The sequence below is a fragment of the Rhinolophus hipposideros genome (genome assembly GCF_964194185.1).
Source record: "Rhinolophus hipposideros genome assembly, chromosome: 4".
Classification (NCBI taxonomy): Eukaryota; Metazoa; Chordata; class Mammalia; order Chiroptera; family Rhinolophidae; genus Rhinolophus; species Rhinolophus hipposideros.
Window position 1 is genome coordinate 1,650,238 of NC_138050.1, and position 22,261 is coordinate 1,672,498.

Genomic DNA, 22,261 nt, shown 5'->3' on the forward strand with positions numbered 1-22,261 from the left:
TGGTACAGATCTCTGAAGAGGCTCACTTTGCTGTGAATGTCCCCTCTGCACACTCTGATTCCCAACTCAACCTCATGGTGCAGGTTGCAGTTACTCTTTGTATTGTGTGTCATCACTGGGTAATTTTTAAAACATCAAGAATGTGTTGACTTAGAATGTGGGGAAAAGTGTTACAAAAGCAGGAAACTTGTTCAGGGTTGTAAAGCTAATATTCGGAGAGCCAGAACTTGAGCTCAGGTGTGTCTGGTTTCAAAGCTCTTGGTGTTTCCACTGTTGGGCCTCCTCCATTGGGATAAGTGACTGCAGCAGAAATTTCCTTCTCAAGGGTAGATAGAGCCTTAGAATAGGGTGGATCTCTGAGTGGTCAAGCTGGTCATTGAAATCCAGGGAATTGTTTTAAATTACGAATTATATACCTCATTAATATACCAGGTAATAGTCATAACTAACAGGCACTCTGTTCTGAGTGCTTTGCACATGTGAGCTCATTGAAACTTCATAACAACCCTATGAAGCAGATACTGTTGTCTCTGTTTTACAGACAGAGAGGGGTTAAGTAACTTGTTTAAGGTCATACAGACGTGACCTTATGTGAAAAACGGATTTAAATTGAGTGCTCTGTCTCCAGAACCCACTGTGCTTCTCAAGTCCAAGGGGAAATAAAAGGGACCTTTCCCTGTGTACAGTTACATACAGATTGTGACTTTAGAAAGGTACAAGTTTGCAGAGAGTTTGGGAGGAGATGTTTGACTAAGTTTTCGATTTTTCATGTGTTCAGTGCTGCCCCTTTTGCATAACTAGTATGTTGCCATGTAGAATGAAAACACGGGTGTTGGATCAAACCCCAGCTTCTCCATTATTAGTGCGGTGAGAGTCACTGAAACTTTCAAGCCCTCGTTTTAAAACGAGAATAACAATACCTGCATCTCTGGGTTAGTGGAAGTATTGAGGTGAGATACATAAATGCGATATGCCCTTAGGGTAGATCATAATTATGCAATGAATTCTCAGTACATGACAGCTAGTTGAAGATACTCCTTTGTTATATTTAATTAGGAAAGGTCTGGTCTGGTCTAATTATTGTTAGCAGTCATGGTTCTGCAGAGCAGATGTTTTTAACCGAAAGTCCAAGATTTCAGAGAATTTAGGAAGCCTTGCGATTGTGCGCAAACTTTGGGGTTGTTTTTCAGGTAGCGAGATCATCTGATTGTCAGAGCAGCAGTCGTGCCCCAGAGTGAAGAGCCGCTGATGTGGAAGTTTCACTGCTTTTCATTATTTGTCACGGCCGCCCTCTCTGAATAACGCCCTCGTTAGAGTATTACATCAGACTCTGCTCAGGGCAGCACTGGTGATTCTTTACCCCTGAGAACAACTCCCTGATGGTGCTGCTTGTGCCCATTTTACAGATGAAGAAATGAGGGGCAGTGAGGTGCCCATAGCCCCCTGGGGGCGAGGTCTGGGATTCGTACCTTATCTTCCGACTGCTGGCAGAGTCCTGCTCTGGAAAACCATTTCTACTGCTGAGAATCCCACACTCTGGGGCTTTTTCTTCTTTTTTCTTATAGAACTAATACCCATTCATTCTTTAAAGAACAAAATTCTGAAATGTGTGCTACAGGACGTGGACCTTCATAGACTAGAGAGATTAGTGAAGGGGATGACACTGCCTTCCCGGGGGAGGTGGGGCCGGGCAGTCGGGCTGGGGACTTGTCACTGTATTCCTCTTTGTGCGTTTTCCAACCATGTGGATGTATCATTATCTATTCAGGAAACAAAACGTGTCTTTCTGAACCTGCCCCCCTGCACAGTCTGGACCCCAGCAGCATTTCTCTCTAGCTTTCTCCTACACTGTTTTCCTGTGTCAATTCCGTGCTAAAACACTGTGTCCTTCGCTGCCTTTTATTTTTTTGTTTTTTTCTCTGCCTAGAAAGATGATTTTCTCCTCTCTAAATCCAGTTGAAAGTTTGAATTCACTGTCCACCTCTCTTCAAACCGTTTTATCCACTTTAACAAGAAGTCATTTTGAAAGTCTTCTCTGACCTTCTCAGATGCTTACCTTGGACATCACAAGTCACTGCCTCGTCGTTCCTTGTGCTTATCTCACCACTTTGACCATATCCTGAGCCTCTGGAGTCAGACGTTCTCTCACGGTTTCTAACAGTGTCTCACTAAGAGAGCACTCCGGAGATGTCTGTGGAAGAATCCATCCCCGGGCGTTCTCCACAATAGCCCTTTGTGCACTTCTGGTTTTCTCCCCCACACCAATTTTTCCCATCGTAGAGTCTGACTTTATATTTTATTAGAAATAATAATAGAAATAACAGTATTTTATTATGATAACTGCTTTATTGAGAATCTGATATGTTTTAGAAGGTTTCCTTTTAATCTGCACAATAGTTCATTACATTTGGTATTACTTGCAGTTGCAGAGGAGGAAACAGGCTCTTAGAAACAACTCACTTACCCAAGGTCACCAGCTAGGAAGGGGGAGAACTAGTGTCAAACCTGATGACAGAATTATTAGTTGTCAGTTTTTCCAGAGTTGTTCATACAACAAATGATAGCACATTTTAGTCAAATTAACTAAACTTGTACATCCTTCAACAACTTCCTTTTAATTCTTAAATGTAGCCATCAGGTATTGTGAGAGATGTCAGCTGATTAAACCTGACCGTGCGCATCACTGCTCAGCATGTGACATGTAAGTGTTACCCTCGTTTGCTTTCCTTTAATCCCAGCACTGGAAATGGGTGAAGGGAGAATAGAAGGGGCAGGAACATTTTACATGCTTTATACATAACAAAAACACCCTATCCTCTCTCATTATTTGCTACATACGAGCAGCCTAACAAATATTCCTATAATCCACAATATAGTTTGGAGCAATCTTTGATAACAGTTCCTGTAAAGGTTGACAGAATTTTCTTTAACATACTTCCTGTGTTCATGCTTAATATAATATAGACGAGCAAGTAATAACCCCCTTAAGAATGATAACTTTATTTCCTGGATTAAAAAGACCAAAATGACAGTTTTCTTGTTTTGGTTATTAATGTTAATATTAATATAACCTAACCAAAATTAATGTTTTGGTTATTAATGTTAATATTAATATAACCTAACAAACCACAAAAATATCATTTTCAATTCCCATCTGTAACATTGTTCCCAGAAAAATTGGAAAGATTTTAGTCCTTGTGTACTTGTGAGAAGGTAGTATGTTGAAGGAGAGATTTCTAGTTTGGGAATCCCAGTCAATCCTTGAACTTGAGTTAGACAAGCACTTTCGCCTTCTGGGTGTTATTTGCTCATTTATTGTATTATTTGAGATGATCTGTGGTTTATACAAATATAGATTACACATTCTGGCAGGGAGGCAAATTTTGGGATTCTTTTTTTCTGCTTTTTTTCTGCTTATCTACTTCTGGTTAGTAGTGCTTATCCATGGGATGGAATTTTATAAAATATGTGGACCAAAGAACATTTACCCTGTTTCCCTGAAAATAACACCTAGCTGGATAATCAGCTCTAATGCGTCTTTTGGAGCAAAAATTAATATAAGACCTGGTATTATATTATACCCAGTCTTATAGTAAAATAAGACCCGGTATTGTATTGTATTATATTATAGTATAGTATATTATATTATATTCCCAGTCTTATAGTAAAATAAGACCAGGTCTTATATTAATTTTTGCTCCAAAAGATTTATTAGAGCTGATTGTCTGGCTAGGTCTTATTTTGGGGGAAACACGGTACAAGCCCATCAGTGTTAATATTTTAACATATTTGCTCCTGAAGTTTTATTTTTATGACTTGCACATGTTTAAAATAGGGATTGTGTGTATTTCGTTTTATTTCTCTCAGCTGATTTGTTAGCGGGGCCTAACTAATACACCAAGAGCTGTCTGTACCATATCTGTGTATTAAAATGTCGCTTGATGTGGTCCAAGGCAACTGACTATGCTCAGCTGAATTTCCGGTGTTCAAAAATCATGACCTCTTACCTATAAAAGTATTGGTGGAGATATCAGAAAGTTTCTCTAACCTAATGTTTATTGGGTTGGTTTTTCTAAGATACATTTATAAAAGGAAATTTTTAAGGAAAAAAATTATCAGAAGTTAGAATTAGAAAAACTTTCTGCATGGATTTTCTTAATACTTATTTGTTTTTTTAGATGTATTCTTAAGATGGATCATCACTGTCCTTGGTATGTATGAAAAACAGGGGAAATTACATATGGGAGTGGAGAAGTGGGAAGGAGAGAATTTAGAGTGATGGACCTAAGCATTCCTAAATTTTCAAGGTCAATTTAATATCATGATTGATCTAGTTATATACGTGTTTATACTCGTATGTATATACATGTTTTTATAAAATGTTTTCCTTTAAAAATATATTCTGATATTAACCCAAATAATTATATATGAATGATTAACATTAAAATTCCAAATTCCTTATAGCATTTATTAAAAACACACATCCACAATTAAGACATTGCTCCCTACTTCCCAAACAACCCATTTCCAAGTAATAATGATTAAGTTTTTTGAAATGTGTTTATTATAGATATTTTGAACTGTCTTACATTATTACTTGGAAATGGGTCATTTGGGAAGCCAGGAGCAATGTCTTCATTGTGGATGTGTGTTTTCAGTAGTGTTAAGTGTGTTCACATTGTGTGAGGAACTTTTTCATCGAAAAAGTAAAACTATACGCATTAAACAACTTCCCATTTTCCCCTTCCCCCAGCCCCTGGCAAAAACCATTCCAGTTTTTGTTTTTGTGAGTTTATGATTTGTCTTATTTTTATAGTGTGACTTTCTTTATTCTTCCAGGGTGAACAACTGTGTGGGATTTTCTAATTACAAATTCTTCCTGCTGTTTTTATTGTATTCCCTATTATATTGCCTTTTCGTGGCTACAACAGTTTTACAGTACTTTATAAAATTTTGGACGGTAAGTCTTTTTTTCTATCTTAAAGTGTGTTTCAGACTTTTAAAGATGCTACATTCATGAAGAATTCATTCTTTATTATAAGTAGATGTACTTTAATTTTATTACTTAGAATCTATAATGGATCAGAGGGCAAACAGGGATAATGTTTACCTTCATATATACTTGTTTATTTGTAAATAAATGAATATTAAACATGATATTGTGAGCTTTTTAATGATCCATAGTTTTCAGCCATACTGTAATAGACATATCAATTATAGGGAAGTAATTGCTTTTATTTGAGTTGATGAGACTTACTGCAGTTTTACAATAATGAAAGTGATAGTCCCAGTCCCCGATAATCACTAATTTCTTTCTTGCTTCTATAGGTAATAATGCTTTTACTGTAATGAGCTGTATGTTTTTTTCACATTTTTGATTTATATTTTATAACCCTGTTTTATTTTTATTAAATTAAAGTTTTATATTTTTAAAAAAGAACTTTTATGGTTTCTGATTTTTGTTTTTAAAGCAATATTTTCTATTTATGATTTCTGGCTTTATAGTCTGTTCACTGTAAGTTTATACAAGTATTCACCCATGTTTTCTTCTTGGATTTTTATTGTTTTTGTTTTCACATTTAAATCTTTAATTTTGAAGGGAGGTTATTGTGATTAAAAAGTACTTTTGTGTTTATTCTTCCTAAAAGCTCTATGAAGGTGTTTTTAAATGTAGGTTTTATTATTATTCAGGTATGGTGAAGCCAACAGATCAGGAGATGATTATCATTGAAAAGATAGTTTGTCATTCATAGTTCCCAAGGGAGGAGGCATGCCATACCATGCCACCCGACGCAGGGCCACACAGGGAAGCACCAGGGCTGTTTAGGTAGCAGAAGGGACGAGTCCAGAGCCTTTATTGTGGTTTCAGCGGGAAAGGCAAAGCCAGGCAGAGTAAGCTGATTTAGGATTAGCTAGTCTGAATAACTCAGTAGTCTCTGGGCATATAGGCTGCCCCTAGTTGTCTGGTGCTGAGCTCTGGAGTGAGTCGGCAAGGGAGTATTTCTTCCTGGAGTGTAAGAGCCAAGTAGAGGCGGTAGTTTGGAATATGGGCTCTGGATTGGTTAGTTTATATATGAGATGTGCATTCCTTGCTAACTCTTAAGAATTGGATAGCTCTGGGAGGGGCATTCTCTCCCTCATCAGCAAGGCCCCAAATGCCAGAGCATTAAGAACACAGAAAATAAGAAAGCATAGTTCATGCAAAATGGGCTATTATTATTCCAATTTTTAGAGTTGGAATGTGAGGTTGGGGGTTAGGTAACTACCCAAGGTCACATATTTAATAGTATAGGAAGCCAGAATTTTAACTGAGATCTCTCTGTTCCAATATCCAGGTACTTTTCACTGACTTGCTTCTCATAGTTGTGAAGAACGTAATAAAAACCTTGAGTCATCAACCACAATTATTTTTCCAGGAAATACTATCTAATACATTTTGGAAGGATTTTCATTAAAACATCATTAGATTTTTAAAATTTGGGTGATTAAAACCAGAGGGTACTAGCACTTACGGTGCCTTTCTGCATATTTAAAAAGGGTATCCCATCTCTGTCTGGTCTCAGCCTAATGAATTTTGACCTCCATTATTCCCCTGTGTGGGCACCTTTAGTGGCCTTATTTAAAGGAAGAAAATTCAATGTCAAATGAATAAGTCCAAATTAAACAATTTCACATTTTTTTGTCAGAAACTTCAGCAGTGTTTGCATGTAATGATTTATTAATTAAAGGATAAATATTAACTTTTTAAGATTCATCATGAGTAAGGTAAGATTAATAAACTCAAATCTACCTTTTTCTTCATTTATTCAATAAATATTTATTTAGCATTTATAATGTGCCAGGCAGTATTTTAGCCATTTGGTATATATCGTGTTTCCCCGAAAATAAGACTGAGCTGGACCATCAGCTCTAATGGATCTTTTGGAGCAAAAATTAATATAAGATCTGGTCTTATTTTAATATAAGAGCAGGTCTTATGTAATGTATAATATAATATAATATATAATACAATATAATAAAATAAATACCAGGTCTTATTTTAATATAATATAATATATAATATATATAATATAAAACCTGGTCTTATATTAATATTTGCTCCAAGAGATGTATTAGAGATGATGGTCCGGCTAGGTCTTATTTTCAGGAAAACACGGTATATCAGTGACCAAGACAGACTCAGTCTTTGTAGAACTTACTGTTGGGAAGAGGGAGACAAATAACAAACATAATAAGTAAATTATATCGTATGTTAGAAAGTAAATGCTATGAAAAAAGAAAACTAGGGTAAGGAATTTGGCAAGTATGTGGGAGTGTGTAGGACAGGGGCAGGTTGTAGTATTAAAGAGAGTGATCAGGGTAGACCTCAGTAAGAAGATTAGATTGGAGCAAAGACTTCAAGGGAGTTAGCAGATATCTGAGAGAATAACATCTCTGCACTCTATATAGGAGCACCTAAATATATAAAGCAAATGTTAACAGGTTTAAATGGAGATACAGACACCAATACAATAATAGTAGGGGATCCCACTTTCATCAATGGATAGATCATCCAGATAAAAAATTAGTACAGAAATATCAGCCTCAAACAACACATTAGTTCACATGTACTCAACAGACATGTACAGAACACTCCATCAAAAAGCAACAGAATACACATTCTTCTATGCACACAGAGAACATTCTCATCTCAGGATAGATCTTATGTTAGGCCACAAAACAAGTCTTAATACGTTTAAGAACGCTGAAATTATATCAAGCATCTTTTCCAACCACAGTGATATGAAACTAGAAATGTTACAAGAAGAAAACTGGAAAATTCACAAACACGTGGACATTAAATAACATGCCACTGAACAACCAGTGGGTCAAAGAAGAAATCAAAAAATACCTTGAGACAAATGAAAATGGAAGTGCAACATACCAAAATTTACGGGATGCAGTAAAAGCACTTCCGAGGGAAGTTCATAGCGATAAACGTCTACATTAAGAAATAAAGATCTCAATCAATCCATCTTTATATCACAAAGAACTAGAAAAAAGAACAAGTGAAGCCCAAGTTCAGTAAAAGGAAGGAGATAATGAAGATCAGAGCAGAAACAGATGAAATAGAGACTTAAAAGGAGAATAGAAAAGATCAGTAAAACAGAAAGCTGGTTTTTGGTAAAGATAAACACAATAGACCTTTTCCTAGACTCACCAAGAAAAAAGAGGACTCAACTCAAATTATAGAGGAAACATTACAGCTGATACCTCAGAAACACAAAGAATTATAAGAGACTACTATGAACAATTCTATGCTAAAAATTGGACAACCTAGAAGAAATGGATACATTTCTAGAAACATACAACCTTTCACAACTGAATCAAGGTGAAATAAAAAATCTGAACAGACTAATTACTAGTAAGGAGATTGACTCAGTCATCAAAATCAAAAGCCTCCCAATGAAAGTCCAGGACCAAATGTCTTCACTGATGAATTTTACCAGACATTAAACAAGAATTAACACCAATCCTTCTCAAACTCTTCCAAAAAATAGAAGAGAGAACACTTTCAAACTCATTTTATGAGACCAGCATTACCCTGACACACAGAAACCAGACAAGGTCACTGCAAGAAAGAAAATTACAAGCTAATATCCCAGGTAAACATAGATACAAAAACCACCAACAGAATATTAGCAAACTGAATTCAACAGTACATTAAAAGAATCATCCACCATGATCAAGTGACATTTATTCCAGGGATTCAAGGTTGCTTCACCATCTGCAAATCAATCAGTGTGATAAAACACATTAACAAAATGAAGGATGAATATCATGTGTTCATCTCAGTGGATGCAGAAAAAGCATTTGACAAACTTCAACATCCATATGATAAAAACTCTCAACCAAGTGGGCATAGATGAAATGTGTACCGCAACATAATGAAGGTGATATATGATAAGCCCACAGCTAACAACATACTCAACAGTGAAAAGCTGAGAGCTTTTCCTCTCAAGATGAGGAACAAGACAGGGGTGTCCACTCCGCCACTTTTATTCGACATAATATTGGACATCATAGCCACAGCAATCAAACAAGATAAAGAAATAAAGACATTGATGTTGGGAAGAAATAAAACTAATTGCAGATTACATGATATATAGAAAACCCTAAAGACCACCAAAAGACTGTTAGAACTAAAACACATTCAATAAAGTTACAGGATATGAAATCAACACAAAAAAATCAGTTGAGTTTCTGATAACAGGTTATCAGAAAGAGTAATTAAGAAAACAATCCCATTTACAATTGCATCACAAAGAATAAAATACCTAGGAATAACATTAACCAAGGAGGTAAAAGACCTGTACACTGAAAACTGTAAGACATTGATGACAGCGTTTGAAGAAGACATGTAAATGGAAAGATATTCTGTGCCTTTAGATTGGAAGAATTAATATTGTTAAAATGTTCATACTACCAAACGCAATCTAGAGATTCAGTATAATCCTTATGAGAATTCCAGGGGCATTTTGCACAGAAATAGAAAATCTTAAAATTTGTATGGAACCAGAAAAGACTCCTAATAGACAAAGTAATCTTGAAAAAAAGGGACAAAGTTGGAGACATAACGATTTCTGATTTCAGACTATATTACAAAGCTGTAGTAATCAAAATAGTATGGTACTGGCATAAAAAAATAGACACAAATCAATGGAACAGAATAGAGAGCCCAGAAGTAAACCCAGGCATGTATCTTCGATTAACTTACGACAAAGAAGCCAAGAATATGCAATGGGGAAAGGACAGTCTCTTCAATAAATGGTGTTGGAAAAACTGGACAGTCACATCCAAAAGAATGAAAGCAGACCCCTCTCTTATATCATACAAAAAAATCAACTCCAAATGGATTAAAGACTTGAACATAAACTTGAAACCATAAATTTAGAAGAAAACACAAACCTACTTGACATAGGTCTTGACAATGATTTTTTAGATTTAACAACACAAGCAAAAATCAATAAGTGGGACTACATAATCCTAAGAAGCTTCTGCACAGTAAAGGAAATCATCAACAACATGAAAAGGCAACCTCCCAACGGGGATAAAATATTTGCTAACCATATATCTGATAAGGGGTTAATATCCAAAATATATAAAGAACTCATACAACTCAATAGCATAAATACCCAAACAATTTGATTTAAAAATGGGCAGAGCAACTGAATAGACATTTCTCCCAAGAGGTCAATACGTACATGAAAAAGTGCTCAACTTCACTAGCTGTTAGAGAAATGCAAATCAAAACCACAAGGAGATACCACCTCATAGCAGTCAGAATGGCTTTCGTCAGTAAATCAACAAACAAGTGTTGGCGAGGATGTTGTGAAAAGGGAACCCTCGTGTGCTGTTGGGGGGTTGTAAATTGGTGCAGCCACTATGGAACACGGTTTGGAAGTTCCCCCAGAAATTGAAAATAGAGCTACCATACAACTCAGCAGTTCCTCTTCTGGATATTTATTCAAAGGAAAACAAAAACACTAGAAAAGATATCTGCAGCATTATTTACAATGGTCAAGACAGGGAAACTACCTAAGTGTCCATTGATTGGTGAATGGACAAAGAAATTGTGGTATCCATATACAATGAAATATTATTCAGCCTTAAAAAAAGAAGAATCCTGCCATTTGGGACAACATGGGTGTACCCTGAAGGCATTTTTTAAGTGAAATAGGTCAAAGACAAATACTGGATGATCTCACTTATATGTGAACATTAAAAAAAATAGCGTAAAGCAGCTCATAGATAGAGATTGGTGGTTGTCAGAAATAAGGGGTGGCGAATGGGTGAAGTGGGTAAAGGTGGTCAAAATTAAGTCCTGGAGAAGTAACGTACAGTGTTATGACTATAGTTAATAAGTATATTTGAAAGTCGCTAAGAGTTAGATCTTAAAGTATCTCATGTTGAGCAGCAGCAAGGAGGCTAGTGTGGCTGGAGGTGGGGTTTCCAGACGGGAATTCCCGCCCGTTCTCAGGAATTTTTTTCACTTTCCCGTTCCCGAATCCTGAGATATAAACTGTTTCCTGTTCTCCATGATGAATCGTTTCCACAAAGTGACGGCCGATACTACCAACCATCTGGGTTCAAGGAGCCAATTTTCCTGATTTCAAGATGGCCACGGGGTTTTGAAAATTAATTTGGGGAATCCCGACCAACTTTTCATGGGATTCGGGAATGGAAAGGCCGAAAAAATTCCCAAGAATGGGTGGAAATTCCCACCCAGAAACCCTAGCGATAAATTGGAAAAATGTCTAAGAGATATATTGTGAGTAGTACATTTATTTCCCATTGTGGGTATTACTGGCTTCAAGAAGCCAATTTTCCCAATTTCCCGACCAACTTTTCTCAGGATTTGGGAATGGGAAAGCAAAAAAAAATTCCTGAGAATGGGCGAGAATTCCCACCTGGAAACCCTAGCTGAAGGAGATGAACAGGAGTGAGACTGTCGGAAGTCCAGGAGATGGGCCCAGATGGTACAGAGCCATGGCTACTGCCCAGTGAAGTGGGAGCTGAGGAGTGACGTGACCTGACTTGTGAAGTGTTACTCTGATTGAGCTGAAACTAGACCGATGGGGCAGGTCACCTCGTCTGAGTAGGCCATTGCAATAGCCGTGAACGTGGTAACAAATTGTCAGATCTGGTTTTTAGAAACTGCTGATCAGAAGTTTTGTAAAAAAGGTATTTTCTGAAAAATATTAATTTTATTCTATCCTAGATATACATCTGTTTTAAAAACTGAGTGCAAACGTGTGTAAAGTATACCTAAAACGAGCTTGAAGAGTGAAGTGTTCTTGTCCATTTTCTATTTTGCATTTTTTGAGAAAATGTTGTTGGTGACTTTTAGAGAGCAACAACTTAGTGTTCCTTCAAAACAAGATTTATAAAATGAGTGTTCAGGAAAATTTTGTGTAAGAATTGGTTTCTTAATACATTGTCTTTATTTGTACAAGCTTTGCCGCAGGAAGTCTACAGAGAGTTGTCCACAGGTAAAATATATTATTGTCATGACATTCTCGTCTCTTACATGATGTTTATAGTGAATATACTGTATAATACTCATTTGCTTCACAAGATGGGGAGACAGAAGAATTATTTAATGTATTTAAAAGGTATTGTGGTAACTTTAGGAGAGAAGAAAAAGATAAATATCAGAATTATGCAATTCTAAAAGTCTTCCTTTTCACCTGTAAACAGTGTTTAAATCAAGCAGGACCACCTCAGGTTCTAGTGGCGTCTGTGATCTCCCTATGTGATTTTATTTTAAGAGCTAACACTGAAAAGGTTCCTTTTATCGATAGATACTCGTTTCTTCTAGGTTAAGACTTTGCTTCTGTTGAAATGAACATAGCCCTAAGAATGGGTAACTGAGAACCTGTTTTCATTCACTAATACCTGTTGTTAAATTTATTTCCCAAAATTGTTAATTGCTAAAAAATGTTCTGTAGGAATGGAGGGAGGAAAAAAAAGGTAGGAATTGAAGCAGGTAAAGGGGTGGGTATATTTGCAGTGTTGTTCCAAAAATAGAGATTAGGAAAGTACAAAAACAAATTTATCACAATTAGTTTCTGGTTAATAGCATCTATAATTAAAATAACAGATCTTTTAGCATTGGTGGGGAAAAACCCTTCTGTATCCTGATGTTGGGGAAAGCTTGTATAGATGGAGAATGTTGGCTAAAAGAATCCATTTTTTAATTATATTACTAAAAGTATTGCTAAAATTTTAAATGTTTAAGAGCAATTTTTTAAATGGCTCTGACATTTTATTAAGCAAGGTCCTTTGATAATACAAATTTTCTGACTCCGGTAATGTTTTTGGATATATTATCTAATTTATTCTGTTACTCTTCATATCTGGCACTTTTTTTGGTGGATTCAGCAATTTTAGTAAGAATCAAATAATAAGTATATTTTAGAGGTTAACTGTCTTTAACATTAACACTTTTTTTTTTCTTTCCTCAGAATGAACTCCCAGATACACGTGCCAAATTCCACGTACTTTTTCTTTTCTTTGTGTCGACAATGTTCTTTATCAGCGTCCTGTCACTCTTCAGCTACCACTGTTGGCTGGTTGGAAAAAACAGAACAACAATAGGTAAATAGGTTAAAATAAATCATAATTGTTTAGGAAAATGAGCATAAATGAATATGAAATCTAAAGAAGGATAAATGTCACATGATAAAGAAATGTAAAATAATTGTGTAGGAAAATTCACTGTGACTGGATAGGAACAATGGGCATATATAAATGGAAAGCTTCATTATTTTAAAGAAGGTTGAAGAAGTGAGATTGACTTACATATATGTTTTCAGTAGTGCATTGTATATAAAAATATAGAAGTGACCATATTTTATAAATGTTAATAAAAGCTGTTTCCTGCATTCTCACAGTGACTTCAAAAATCAGTCTATGGAAGATGGATAGTAGATTTACATATTATGAGGCAGTTCATTCTCAGATTGACAAAATAATTTTGAAATCCTTAATACACTTTTCTCTGTAAGTGAAAACATGTTTTTTACCACAATTGATTACACGGTTGACTGGCATATGATTGAGGCTGAGGGTTTGTTTTTTGACATGGTTAATCATTTCCATCTTTGTGTCAGTTGACAGTGAAATTTACATATTGTATCACAAATATCACCATTGATGTCTTTCTTCTGCCAGTATTTTAAAGTGAAAGTACAGGGGAAGGGGATCAAACATATGGTGATGGAAGGAGAACTGACTTTGGGTGGTGAGCACACGTGATATATAGATGTATTACAGAATTGTACATTTGAAACCTATGTAATTTTACTAACCACTGTCACCCCAATAAATTTTAATTAAAAAAAAAGAGAAAGTACAGGGAAAAAATTCAGTGAGATGTTCAAATAATCAGACAGACCTTTCTTACACACTGATGTGGTATTGCTCAGATGGGCTATTGGCATGTAAGCAGCACCACTGCTATAACTGAAATATTGAGTCTCAGCTAATGTACCAGGATATAAAGTAGGGCTTTGTCGCAGAGTTTTGTAAGGAAGTTAAAGCCCTGCTGCCATCTGAAGTTGTGTGTCTGCCCGGAGAATTAGGAGGGACAGATGTTAATATAGAAAGATGGAGAGTTGGGCACTTTCACATTTGGATTGTTTTGATCTCATGTCTTACTGAGTCACGTGAGGGGTGATGGGCATCCAGGCCAAGGGTCTTTGTGCCCTTCCTTGCCCAGCTCCCTCTCTACTGTTGCGCTCTCCAGTTCCATTGTGCCTTCCTCCCTTTTCCATGTAAACAGACTTCCTTATATCCATTAATTTGTTACCCTCCTCACAGACTATCCTGCCATCTCCTTACCGTTACTCAGAGATGACAAAATGCAACCTACCTGCAAAGTCTGGCTCTTAAGATCTTCTATAACAGCTAAAAACTTAGAGATTTTACATGGAAAAGTAGATTTCTTCATTCCAAAACTGCTAAGTGTGGTGACGGCGGCCCATTTTTCCATCTGCACCATTCGCTTGGGGCTGAATAGCAGCTGGCTGCCCTAACCATAACTGGGCCACTTGTCACCACCCAACCGTGTGGGCGCTTCCTGGGAGACCCATTGTAACCTTTAGTCTTTTTAACCATTTCTGGCCAGGAACTGCAGGAAGAAATGTATTATTTTATATCACGACCTAGTGCGTGCACACATTTACAACGTTATGTAAATAAAGTAAGCAAAAATTTCACAAGATGTCATTAATCTCTTGTATGTGCAGCGTACGCTAATATTTTCTGTTCTAGTTCCTTAAATAATTCAGTGGTTATAAACGACTGAATGGATTTTTCTGCCTATGAAGGACGTAGCCCTCGTTACGGCCTCTCCCTCCACACCTGGCAGTAGTGTGCCCTGTCCTTTGAAGCTCTGATCTGTCCTTTGGGGTACTGTCTCTACCCTTCTTCACAGCTGTCACCTCCACCCCCTGAGACAGTTCCCCCACATGAAAGAGTTTCTGTAGTCACACTACTCATCCCTAACAGGCATTCCCTTTGATTTTGGTGGCTGGTATTCTCATAATGAAACACTGAACCTTTCCCTCACTTGGAACTGAAGAGCCCCTGAAATTTTCAACTGGAGATTTCCATTGTCTGACCACAGTCTGCATCCTTTCAGTTCTCCCTTTTTGTACTTTAATGTACTTCCATTTTTAGATTACTGAGTCCTCTGTTCTCCAGCACTTCTCCCAAGTGTTTCTTTCCCTTCTAGTTTCATTTCCCACCCTTTCCATTCCAGATACTGTAGTAAATGACTAATAATTCTTGACAGCACCCTCACATTATACCTGCTCCTGGGCTCTCTCCCATGATGCATGTGCTAACCCATGACCTGGATTACTCCCTCTGTCCATTTTATCTACATGTGCGTCAGGGCTGTAGCAAGCTGGTGACGGCAGTCTCACTCCCACAGAGACTGTTCGGCCTACAGATTGAAAATCTCTGCCTCACTGAGGCCCTCACCTCTATTTGGGAGTAATGTGTTTCTGATCAGGTTGTTTGCCTTATCACTCACAACAGTTTTCCAGATATTCACCATTCTCCCTAATTTTCTTACCCGTTTTGTGAGCCCTTCATAGAAGAATTAGAAGTCGTCACAAGTAAGTTCTTACCTTCCCACCTTTATAACCTCACATAACATTTCTACTTTCAAACCCGTCACTGTCACCCTCTCTAACTTAATGAGGATAAGATGTCTTTTCTAATATCTAAGGTTAATCTTTAGAGCTTTTCTTGGGCCATCCCATTTCTTCTAGATTTTCTAACATCAAGTTTTACATACTTTTATGTAAGCGGAGCCCTAGCAGTCCGAGTCCTTCCCTCTCCCGCAGCTGCGGAAGATCCGGGAGCAGCGGGCTCTGAGCACTGAGCTAGGTCTGTGTCCTGCGCCCGCCCCCCCCCCCCCCCCCCCCCCCCCCCCCCGGCTCCGTCTCCGCACTTCTCCCTTCCCTTCCCTCCTCTCCCGCCCACACGATTCACCCACCTGGAGGTGAATTCATTAGTGGGCCTCTTCATCTTGCCTGTCTGCTGTGCAGGGAGTCCTTTGTGGAGTTATTGTTGTCCAATTCCTTGTAAATTCCAGGGGAGCGCTACAGAGGCTCACCTCATGCCGCCATTTTTTCTGCCTCTCTACATTATTTTTCTGTATTACCAACTTTTCCCCATCAGTCTATCCCTGGCTTCTTCTTATCCTTAGCTTCTAAAACATGCTGAAATGCATTCTATTTTTAAATAAAGAAAAAAATCCTGTGAAACTTAAATCTTTCTCTAACCGTCATTCTACATCACTTTATAACCAAGCTTGAAATAATGGTCTTTAATACCATCTGCTTCCTCACCTGTTACTCACTGTTCAAGGTCATCCTCAAGCATCACCTCCTCCATATTTCACCTCCCCAACACCTCCAACACATACACATACATCGGTCACATGTACTTTTGTTGGACTTGGGTTCTTCGGTAAAAATTTCATCTAGTTTAGTTTATCTTTGGATCCCAAATACCTGGTAATGTGCCATCGGGCACATAGTGGAAGTTCACAAAAATGAGTGAGTGAAGTTGTAAGAGTTAGAATATTGAAATAAAGAAAAACAAGGTACATTGAACACACTTAGAAGATTTTCAGTAATATTAGATAATTATTTTGACATTTTCATTTTGTAAGGGTCATGAAATACTCAGAAGTGATATTTTTTCTGAAATAGGTTTCAGAAATTTTTAATTGTCACAAATATTCATTTTAAATTATATTTATAGCTTTTGATATCAATGATATAAATCAAGAAAATTGGTACTTTTATTGCTCCGATAATTTTAAATAGATTAACTCTTTTTCATGTATATACACATAACAGAATCATTCCGTGCACCCACATTTTCATACGGACAGGATGGAAACGGGTTCTCTCTTGGATACAGTAAAAATTGGAGACAAGTCTTTGGCGATGAAAAGAAATATTGGCTACTTCCAATATTTTCAAGGTAATTTATAAAATGCAGGTCTCAGAAATTATGGAATGTGTGATAGTCTCTGCCTCTCTGGTTAAATGTCTTAAGATTCAGAGACTGTGATATATTGTGACGTTCTTCAGTGACACCACCTTACTCCGCCTGTCTTCTTCCTGGCCTGGCAGAGTCTGGGCCTCACTTGATCGGGTTCTCTTCTGTCACAGACCACAGTTCTGTGCTAACTGCTTTGAAAACAGTTCTTGTATATACCGTTCAGTTTGCTGGTTGTTTACGACAGCAGGTCGAGTTACTGGTTAATCCATCTTGGCTGGAAGTAAACTGTCGCACACAGCCTCGGTGTTTGGAATGTGAACGTAAGCTGTCTGTACTTTGGTTAGATTGTAAGCTTTTTGGGGGCAGAGATTTCCTTTTCCTTGGTCACTGCCTGATCTTTACCACTTAAAATAGTAACTGGAGTATCATAGGCATTCCATAAATGCTTGTGTAATGAATACTGTTGAATGAATATGTGTGGAACTTACATCTTGATTTTCAGTTTGAATCTTTATGATTTCTTAAATGATTGTGACGAGCAGGTCAGTTACCCAAACATTGGAATACCTCTATTTGAGGTGTCATAATCTTCATAGGGGTCATAATGTTAATAGTCGGGTAAGGTCATTTTTTAAAATTATTATTAAAGTATAGTTGGCATATAGTATTATAGAAGATACTGTTTTTAAATATATGTAATTATAAAAGAAAGGTTTATCTTCAGTGGATGCTAATCACCCTCTTTATTAGAAATCTGAGGAATTCTGTGAAATGACAAGTTACAATGATTTCTTTGTAACATGCCTCTGAAAAATGGGGGTTATGTTTGACCACATTGATTTCATTTAATATGATTTAAACTGTTCTGATATTTTCTATTGTGCAGTTTGGGTGATGGTTGCAGTTTTCCAACTCGCCTTGTGGGCATGGATCCAGAGCAAGCTTCTGTTACAAACCAAAATGAATATGCCAGAAGGTGAGCTTGTTGTCATTAAGCTTTCAGTATTCATTATAAAGCAAACCATATATATAAAATACATACATACCTTGTAGATAAATACAGTAGTAATTTAGTGAGCCAGTATAGGTAGGAAGACAGTAATTCTATCTAAATTATTTTAACTGTGTAATAATTTATATCTAATTCTATGTTACATTGTTATATAACAAATATGCTTAGGTAATAAGCATATATACCTAATTAGCTTAGGATAACCATACTTTTATTATCTAAGCCAGAACACTGAGAGTAAGAAAGAGAATGCTTACTGTTATTAGTTGTACCAGGACAGTCACATGTAACTGGGAATGTCTGGGGAAACTAGGATGCATGGTCTCCCTAAATATGCGACATCTTCCTAGAAATTAAGACATCCTTTCAAGATTTAATTATATTGGTTTGTATTTCTTCAAAGAAATTCTTCATTGTTCTAATCACCATTTTATTTTGATAAGCAGATTTTTAACTGCAGTATGAAAATAATATTAATAAGAATTCAAAAATACAACTATAAAATTTTCTCTCATTCATCTTAGAGGATATTTTTTCAGTTTTTGCACAGCAAGCAAACTAATTCAGACATTCAGAGAAATAGTTCGTCTTAAATGAAATTTTAAAGAAAATACAGATACTTAATTTCTGATTTTTTTCATCGTTTTGGGTTTTAGCACCATTTAAATTCTCTAAAATTAGTGTTATTCAGATCTGTCAAAGTGAAACAGTTGAAACTTATTTACTACAGAAATTAATTGTGGGGGAGAAGGGATTATAAATTCCAAGCTGTCACATTAATATGGAAGAACATAGGTCTTAGAACCTGGAACCTAAGGCCTTAGGCCCTCAGAGCGCTAACATTTATTGTGGCTCTGAACAAGTCACTTGAACTCTGTAAGCTTCCATTTCCTACTCTATAAAGGGAGGATAATCATACCTATCTCCCGGGTTACTGCGGGAATTGAGATAATGTGTATACAGCACCTAGCACAGGGTTTGGCCCACAGTAGGTACACAACAAATATTAGTTCCCTTTTCCTCCTCTTTCGTTCCTCCATTCCCTCCCTCCCCGGATCTATAGCTAGAAAAATAAGTCTACACTAAATCACTAAATCATTTTTTCCCCTTAGATCTAAACTGCAGAGGTAGAAAGCAGAAAACTTGGGAAATGACAGGTAATTTTTCTGTCCTGGCCACAGACATAGACCCTCACCTTCCTTGTGCTACTGTATGGCTCATGATTAACATATGTTAAAAATGTTTCAGGCTGGCTTCTGAAGGAAGCTTTGTTCTTTTGCCTAAGTGTTTTCATTGGCAGTGTTGGAGTACCGATTCTTGGGTCTAGAGAGCCTTTTAATGGGGGGGGTGGAGGCATATTTTTCTTTTGAAGATAGAATTTTTTCAGAGTGCTGAGATCTTATGAGTTGCCTTAATGTATTTAGGAGAAGGAATACTAATTTGCTGCTTATTAATTAAGTATTCTTAATTGAGCATTACACTATTTACTAAATGATTTGCTCTTTTCAGTATTGGCTCAAATCCACCCTTTCCTATCAGACCGCTTAGTGAATCAAAAAACCGATTGCTGGACAGTGAATGTCAGTGGACAGAGAATGGATCTGAGGAAGGCACTGTCAGATCAGGTAATACTGGTTATCGGGAAACACTGCTTCTGGTGGTAAAAATGAAAATTATCAGATTTGGTAAATGTGTAAAAATCAAAATAATGTGCTATTTTAAAATAGTAAAATGTGAAACTTTTTAATTAGTATCGTATATCCAGGGTGTTGCTGTTTACTGGTATCTTTTCTGGAGAAGCAGGTTGAGTGCGAAAGTGTACTGGCTTCTGCTGTTCTGTTCTGTCTGTTCTGTTCACAGTCAGGGTGGTTTTTGTTACCTATCCATGCGTTTCTTTACCTCAGACATATAAAGTTCTTTTGGCATCATAATATTCTGAATAACATTTAACAAGGTTGTTCTTTAAGGACCTAGCTATTGCTTGTTTGAAAATAACTTTTTGAAAAGCATTATACTCTTTGCTGCCTTATTATAAAAGGAATGCATCTGAATATACTTTCACCTTTCCTTGATTACTTAATCATTTCATGAATTATGGATGCATTATAGAACAGTTGATAAGATAGAAGTGGGCTTTTGAGTCAGACCTTGGTTTACAACAGTCTGGCCACTTACTAGCATTACAGTCTGCGGTATAACTGTAGTAGTTCTTAATAATAATAGTAATGACATTACATTGTCATTATCATCTGGCACTGTAGAAATGTAATTTGGACATTCAGATCAGTTTGTACTAAATCTAGGAAATATCCTAAAACTTGAAAACTTGCTGTAAGAATTTCTGATTTTTCTGTCATGTTGGGTTTTAGCAGCCTTTAAATTAATCTTTAAAATTAGTGTCATTGGGATTTCATTAGGGTCGGTAGAGCCCTTGTGTGAGGTCAAGGGAAAGATCTGCTTTGTGGATTCTTAGTTGTCGCTGCCAAACCTCTTTAAAGCCAGTGGACATTTTCACAAAAACAGGCGTAAAACGGGATGTTTAACTCTTAGCCCTGCTTTACCTACCTCTGGGTTCGACAAGAGGATAAGTGGTTGGCACCATAAACTTACTTAGTGCTTTCCTCAGAGTTGCTTTTACTATAATCATCAATTGTGCTATTTAGCCAGAAACTTAATACTTTTTTTTTTGTCATGTCATATAATTGTGTGCTTACAGGGACAAATAACCATGTTACAGTGGCCATAGAAAATTGAGTTCCACTTGTTCATAACTAACCAATTGACTAAGAGCAAGGTAAGACAGTGCAAAGGTAATTTCCTTGAACAAATGCAGTTTATTTGCATATTTCATCATCTCAAAACAATTTGCAATTCAGTTTTTCACTCTGAGTTACATCAGCAAAACTAGGTAGTTCAGGAGAGACTGGAAGGTATCAGCCTAAATCCCATTAATCTTACCAATCCTAGCTCAATCTTAGTAAATATTTATTGGTAGATTAATGAAGAAACTAGTAAGAATTGTTTAGGATTGGTATCTGAACAACTAACCTTTTCAGTAAGCAGTATGTTACTAATTTAAGAAAAAAAGTGACTTTTGCCGACTATTGAAGAAATTTGATCTAGAGAATAGTGACTAAAATTAAAGGCTGGTAACAGACTTAAGGGGTTCAGTGATGTTATTTACTTGGTGAACAGTGCGGCAAAGAGCGGTTTGCTGTGGTCAAAAGCACAGACCCGCTGTTCTTTATCTGTGTGCCCGACGAGGGTGAGCAGACACAGGACGTATTGTGAGCTGTGAGGGAGCTGGAGAGCCTGGAGTTGAAGTGCAGCGGGTAGCAGGTCTCTCCCCTGATGCTTTAAAGCAAGGAGGCAGCTGTCTGTTTCCGAATCAGGAGCTGAGCTCAGTGGCTCCGCAGCGTCTGGTGAAGACACTTCATGTCTGCAAACTCCCTGTGGTGTTTACTGGTTACCAGTGCTCTGTAAGGAGCTACCACAAGCTTAGCCCGTTCGTTCTTTCTGTGGTCCCATGTCAGGAGTGCATTTCTTCAAAGGGCTGTCATCTGCAGTCTCAGGGGAGCCTTTGCTGCTGTGCTCGGTGTTCGTCATGAGCACTCAGTTTGTGCAGGGACCTGGAGCCCAGGGGTCCGAGTTACGGGCAGAGCCTAAGACCTGGACAGACGCAGAACACAGGCATGCAGGTGGGGTTGCTGTCAGGCAGCGCAGGCTGCACTCGGAGACAGCAGCAGGAGCCCTGGTCACAGCCACGGTCAGTGCCTCTGAGAACATGGCTGTGGGCCACAGTGGGCCTCAGACGGGTGCTCGGTCTTAGCTTCGCTGCTTCTTCCTATAGATGGAACAGTGGCTGGTACCTGTGCTGCTTGAGCACCAGGCTGGCTGCAATCCCTAGACAGTGGCTGTGGGCACCAGCCTGCGCTCCACAGCAGTGTGCGGGGAGCTGTTTCCTGACACCTGCCCCAGTGAGCAGCAGGAAACAGCTCTGAGAACCTGCCTCTTGTAAAATGCTCTTCTGGGTGCTGCCGTTACTTTCTGCTTACAAAACTCTTTGTTATTATGACAGCATATCGTGTAAAGTATTTCCTGTGTGTCTTACTAGAGTAGCAGCTTTACACCTTAGCCCACAGCAGCACTGAATACACCGTGTTTGTTGAAATAGAAAAT

General features: G+C 37.5%; 1 protein-coding gene across 14 annotated transcripts in view; it reads left to right on the forward strand.

The window, feature by feature from the left end:
- ZDHHC20 (zDHHC palmitoyltransferase 20) overlaps positions 1–22,261 on the forward strand; it is a 51,443-nt gene that overhangs the window by 25,143 nt on the left and 4,039 nt on the right. For 2 of the 14 annotated variants that reach the window (XR_013993170.1, XR_013993171.1), the window contains exons 5-14: positions 2,632–2,701; positions 4,179–4,211; positions 4,840–4,960; positions 11,997–12,032; positions 13,008–13,140; positions 16,923–17,049; positions 17,957–18,046; positions 19,195–19,239; positions 19,592–19,707; positions 20,799–20,876. Coding sequence is in view for 6 of the 14 variants with exons in the window: in XM_081045475.1 (XP_080901601.1) it covers positions 2,632–2,701; positions 4,179–4,211; positions 4,840–4,960; positions 11,997–12,032; positions 13,008–13,140; positions 16,923–17,049; positions 17,957–18,046; positions 19,592–19,707; positions 20,799–20,836 (764 nt within the window). In the remaining 8 variants the exon portion in view is untranslated. Of the gene's footprint in view, positions 1–2,631; positions 2,702–4,178; positions 4,212–4,839; positions 4,961–11,996; positions 12,033–13,007; positions 13,141–13,436; positions 13,674–16,922; positions 17,050–17,956; positions 18,047–19,194; positions 19,240–19,591; positions 19,708–20,798; positions 20,877–22,261 lie in introns of those variants that run through there. The other 12 variants (XM_081045475.1, XM_081045474.1, XR_013993166.1 and 9 more) reach the window with 8 other exon arrangements.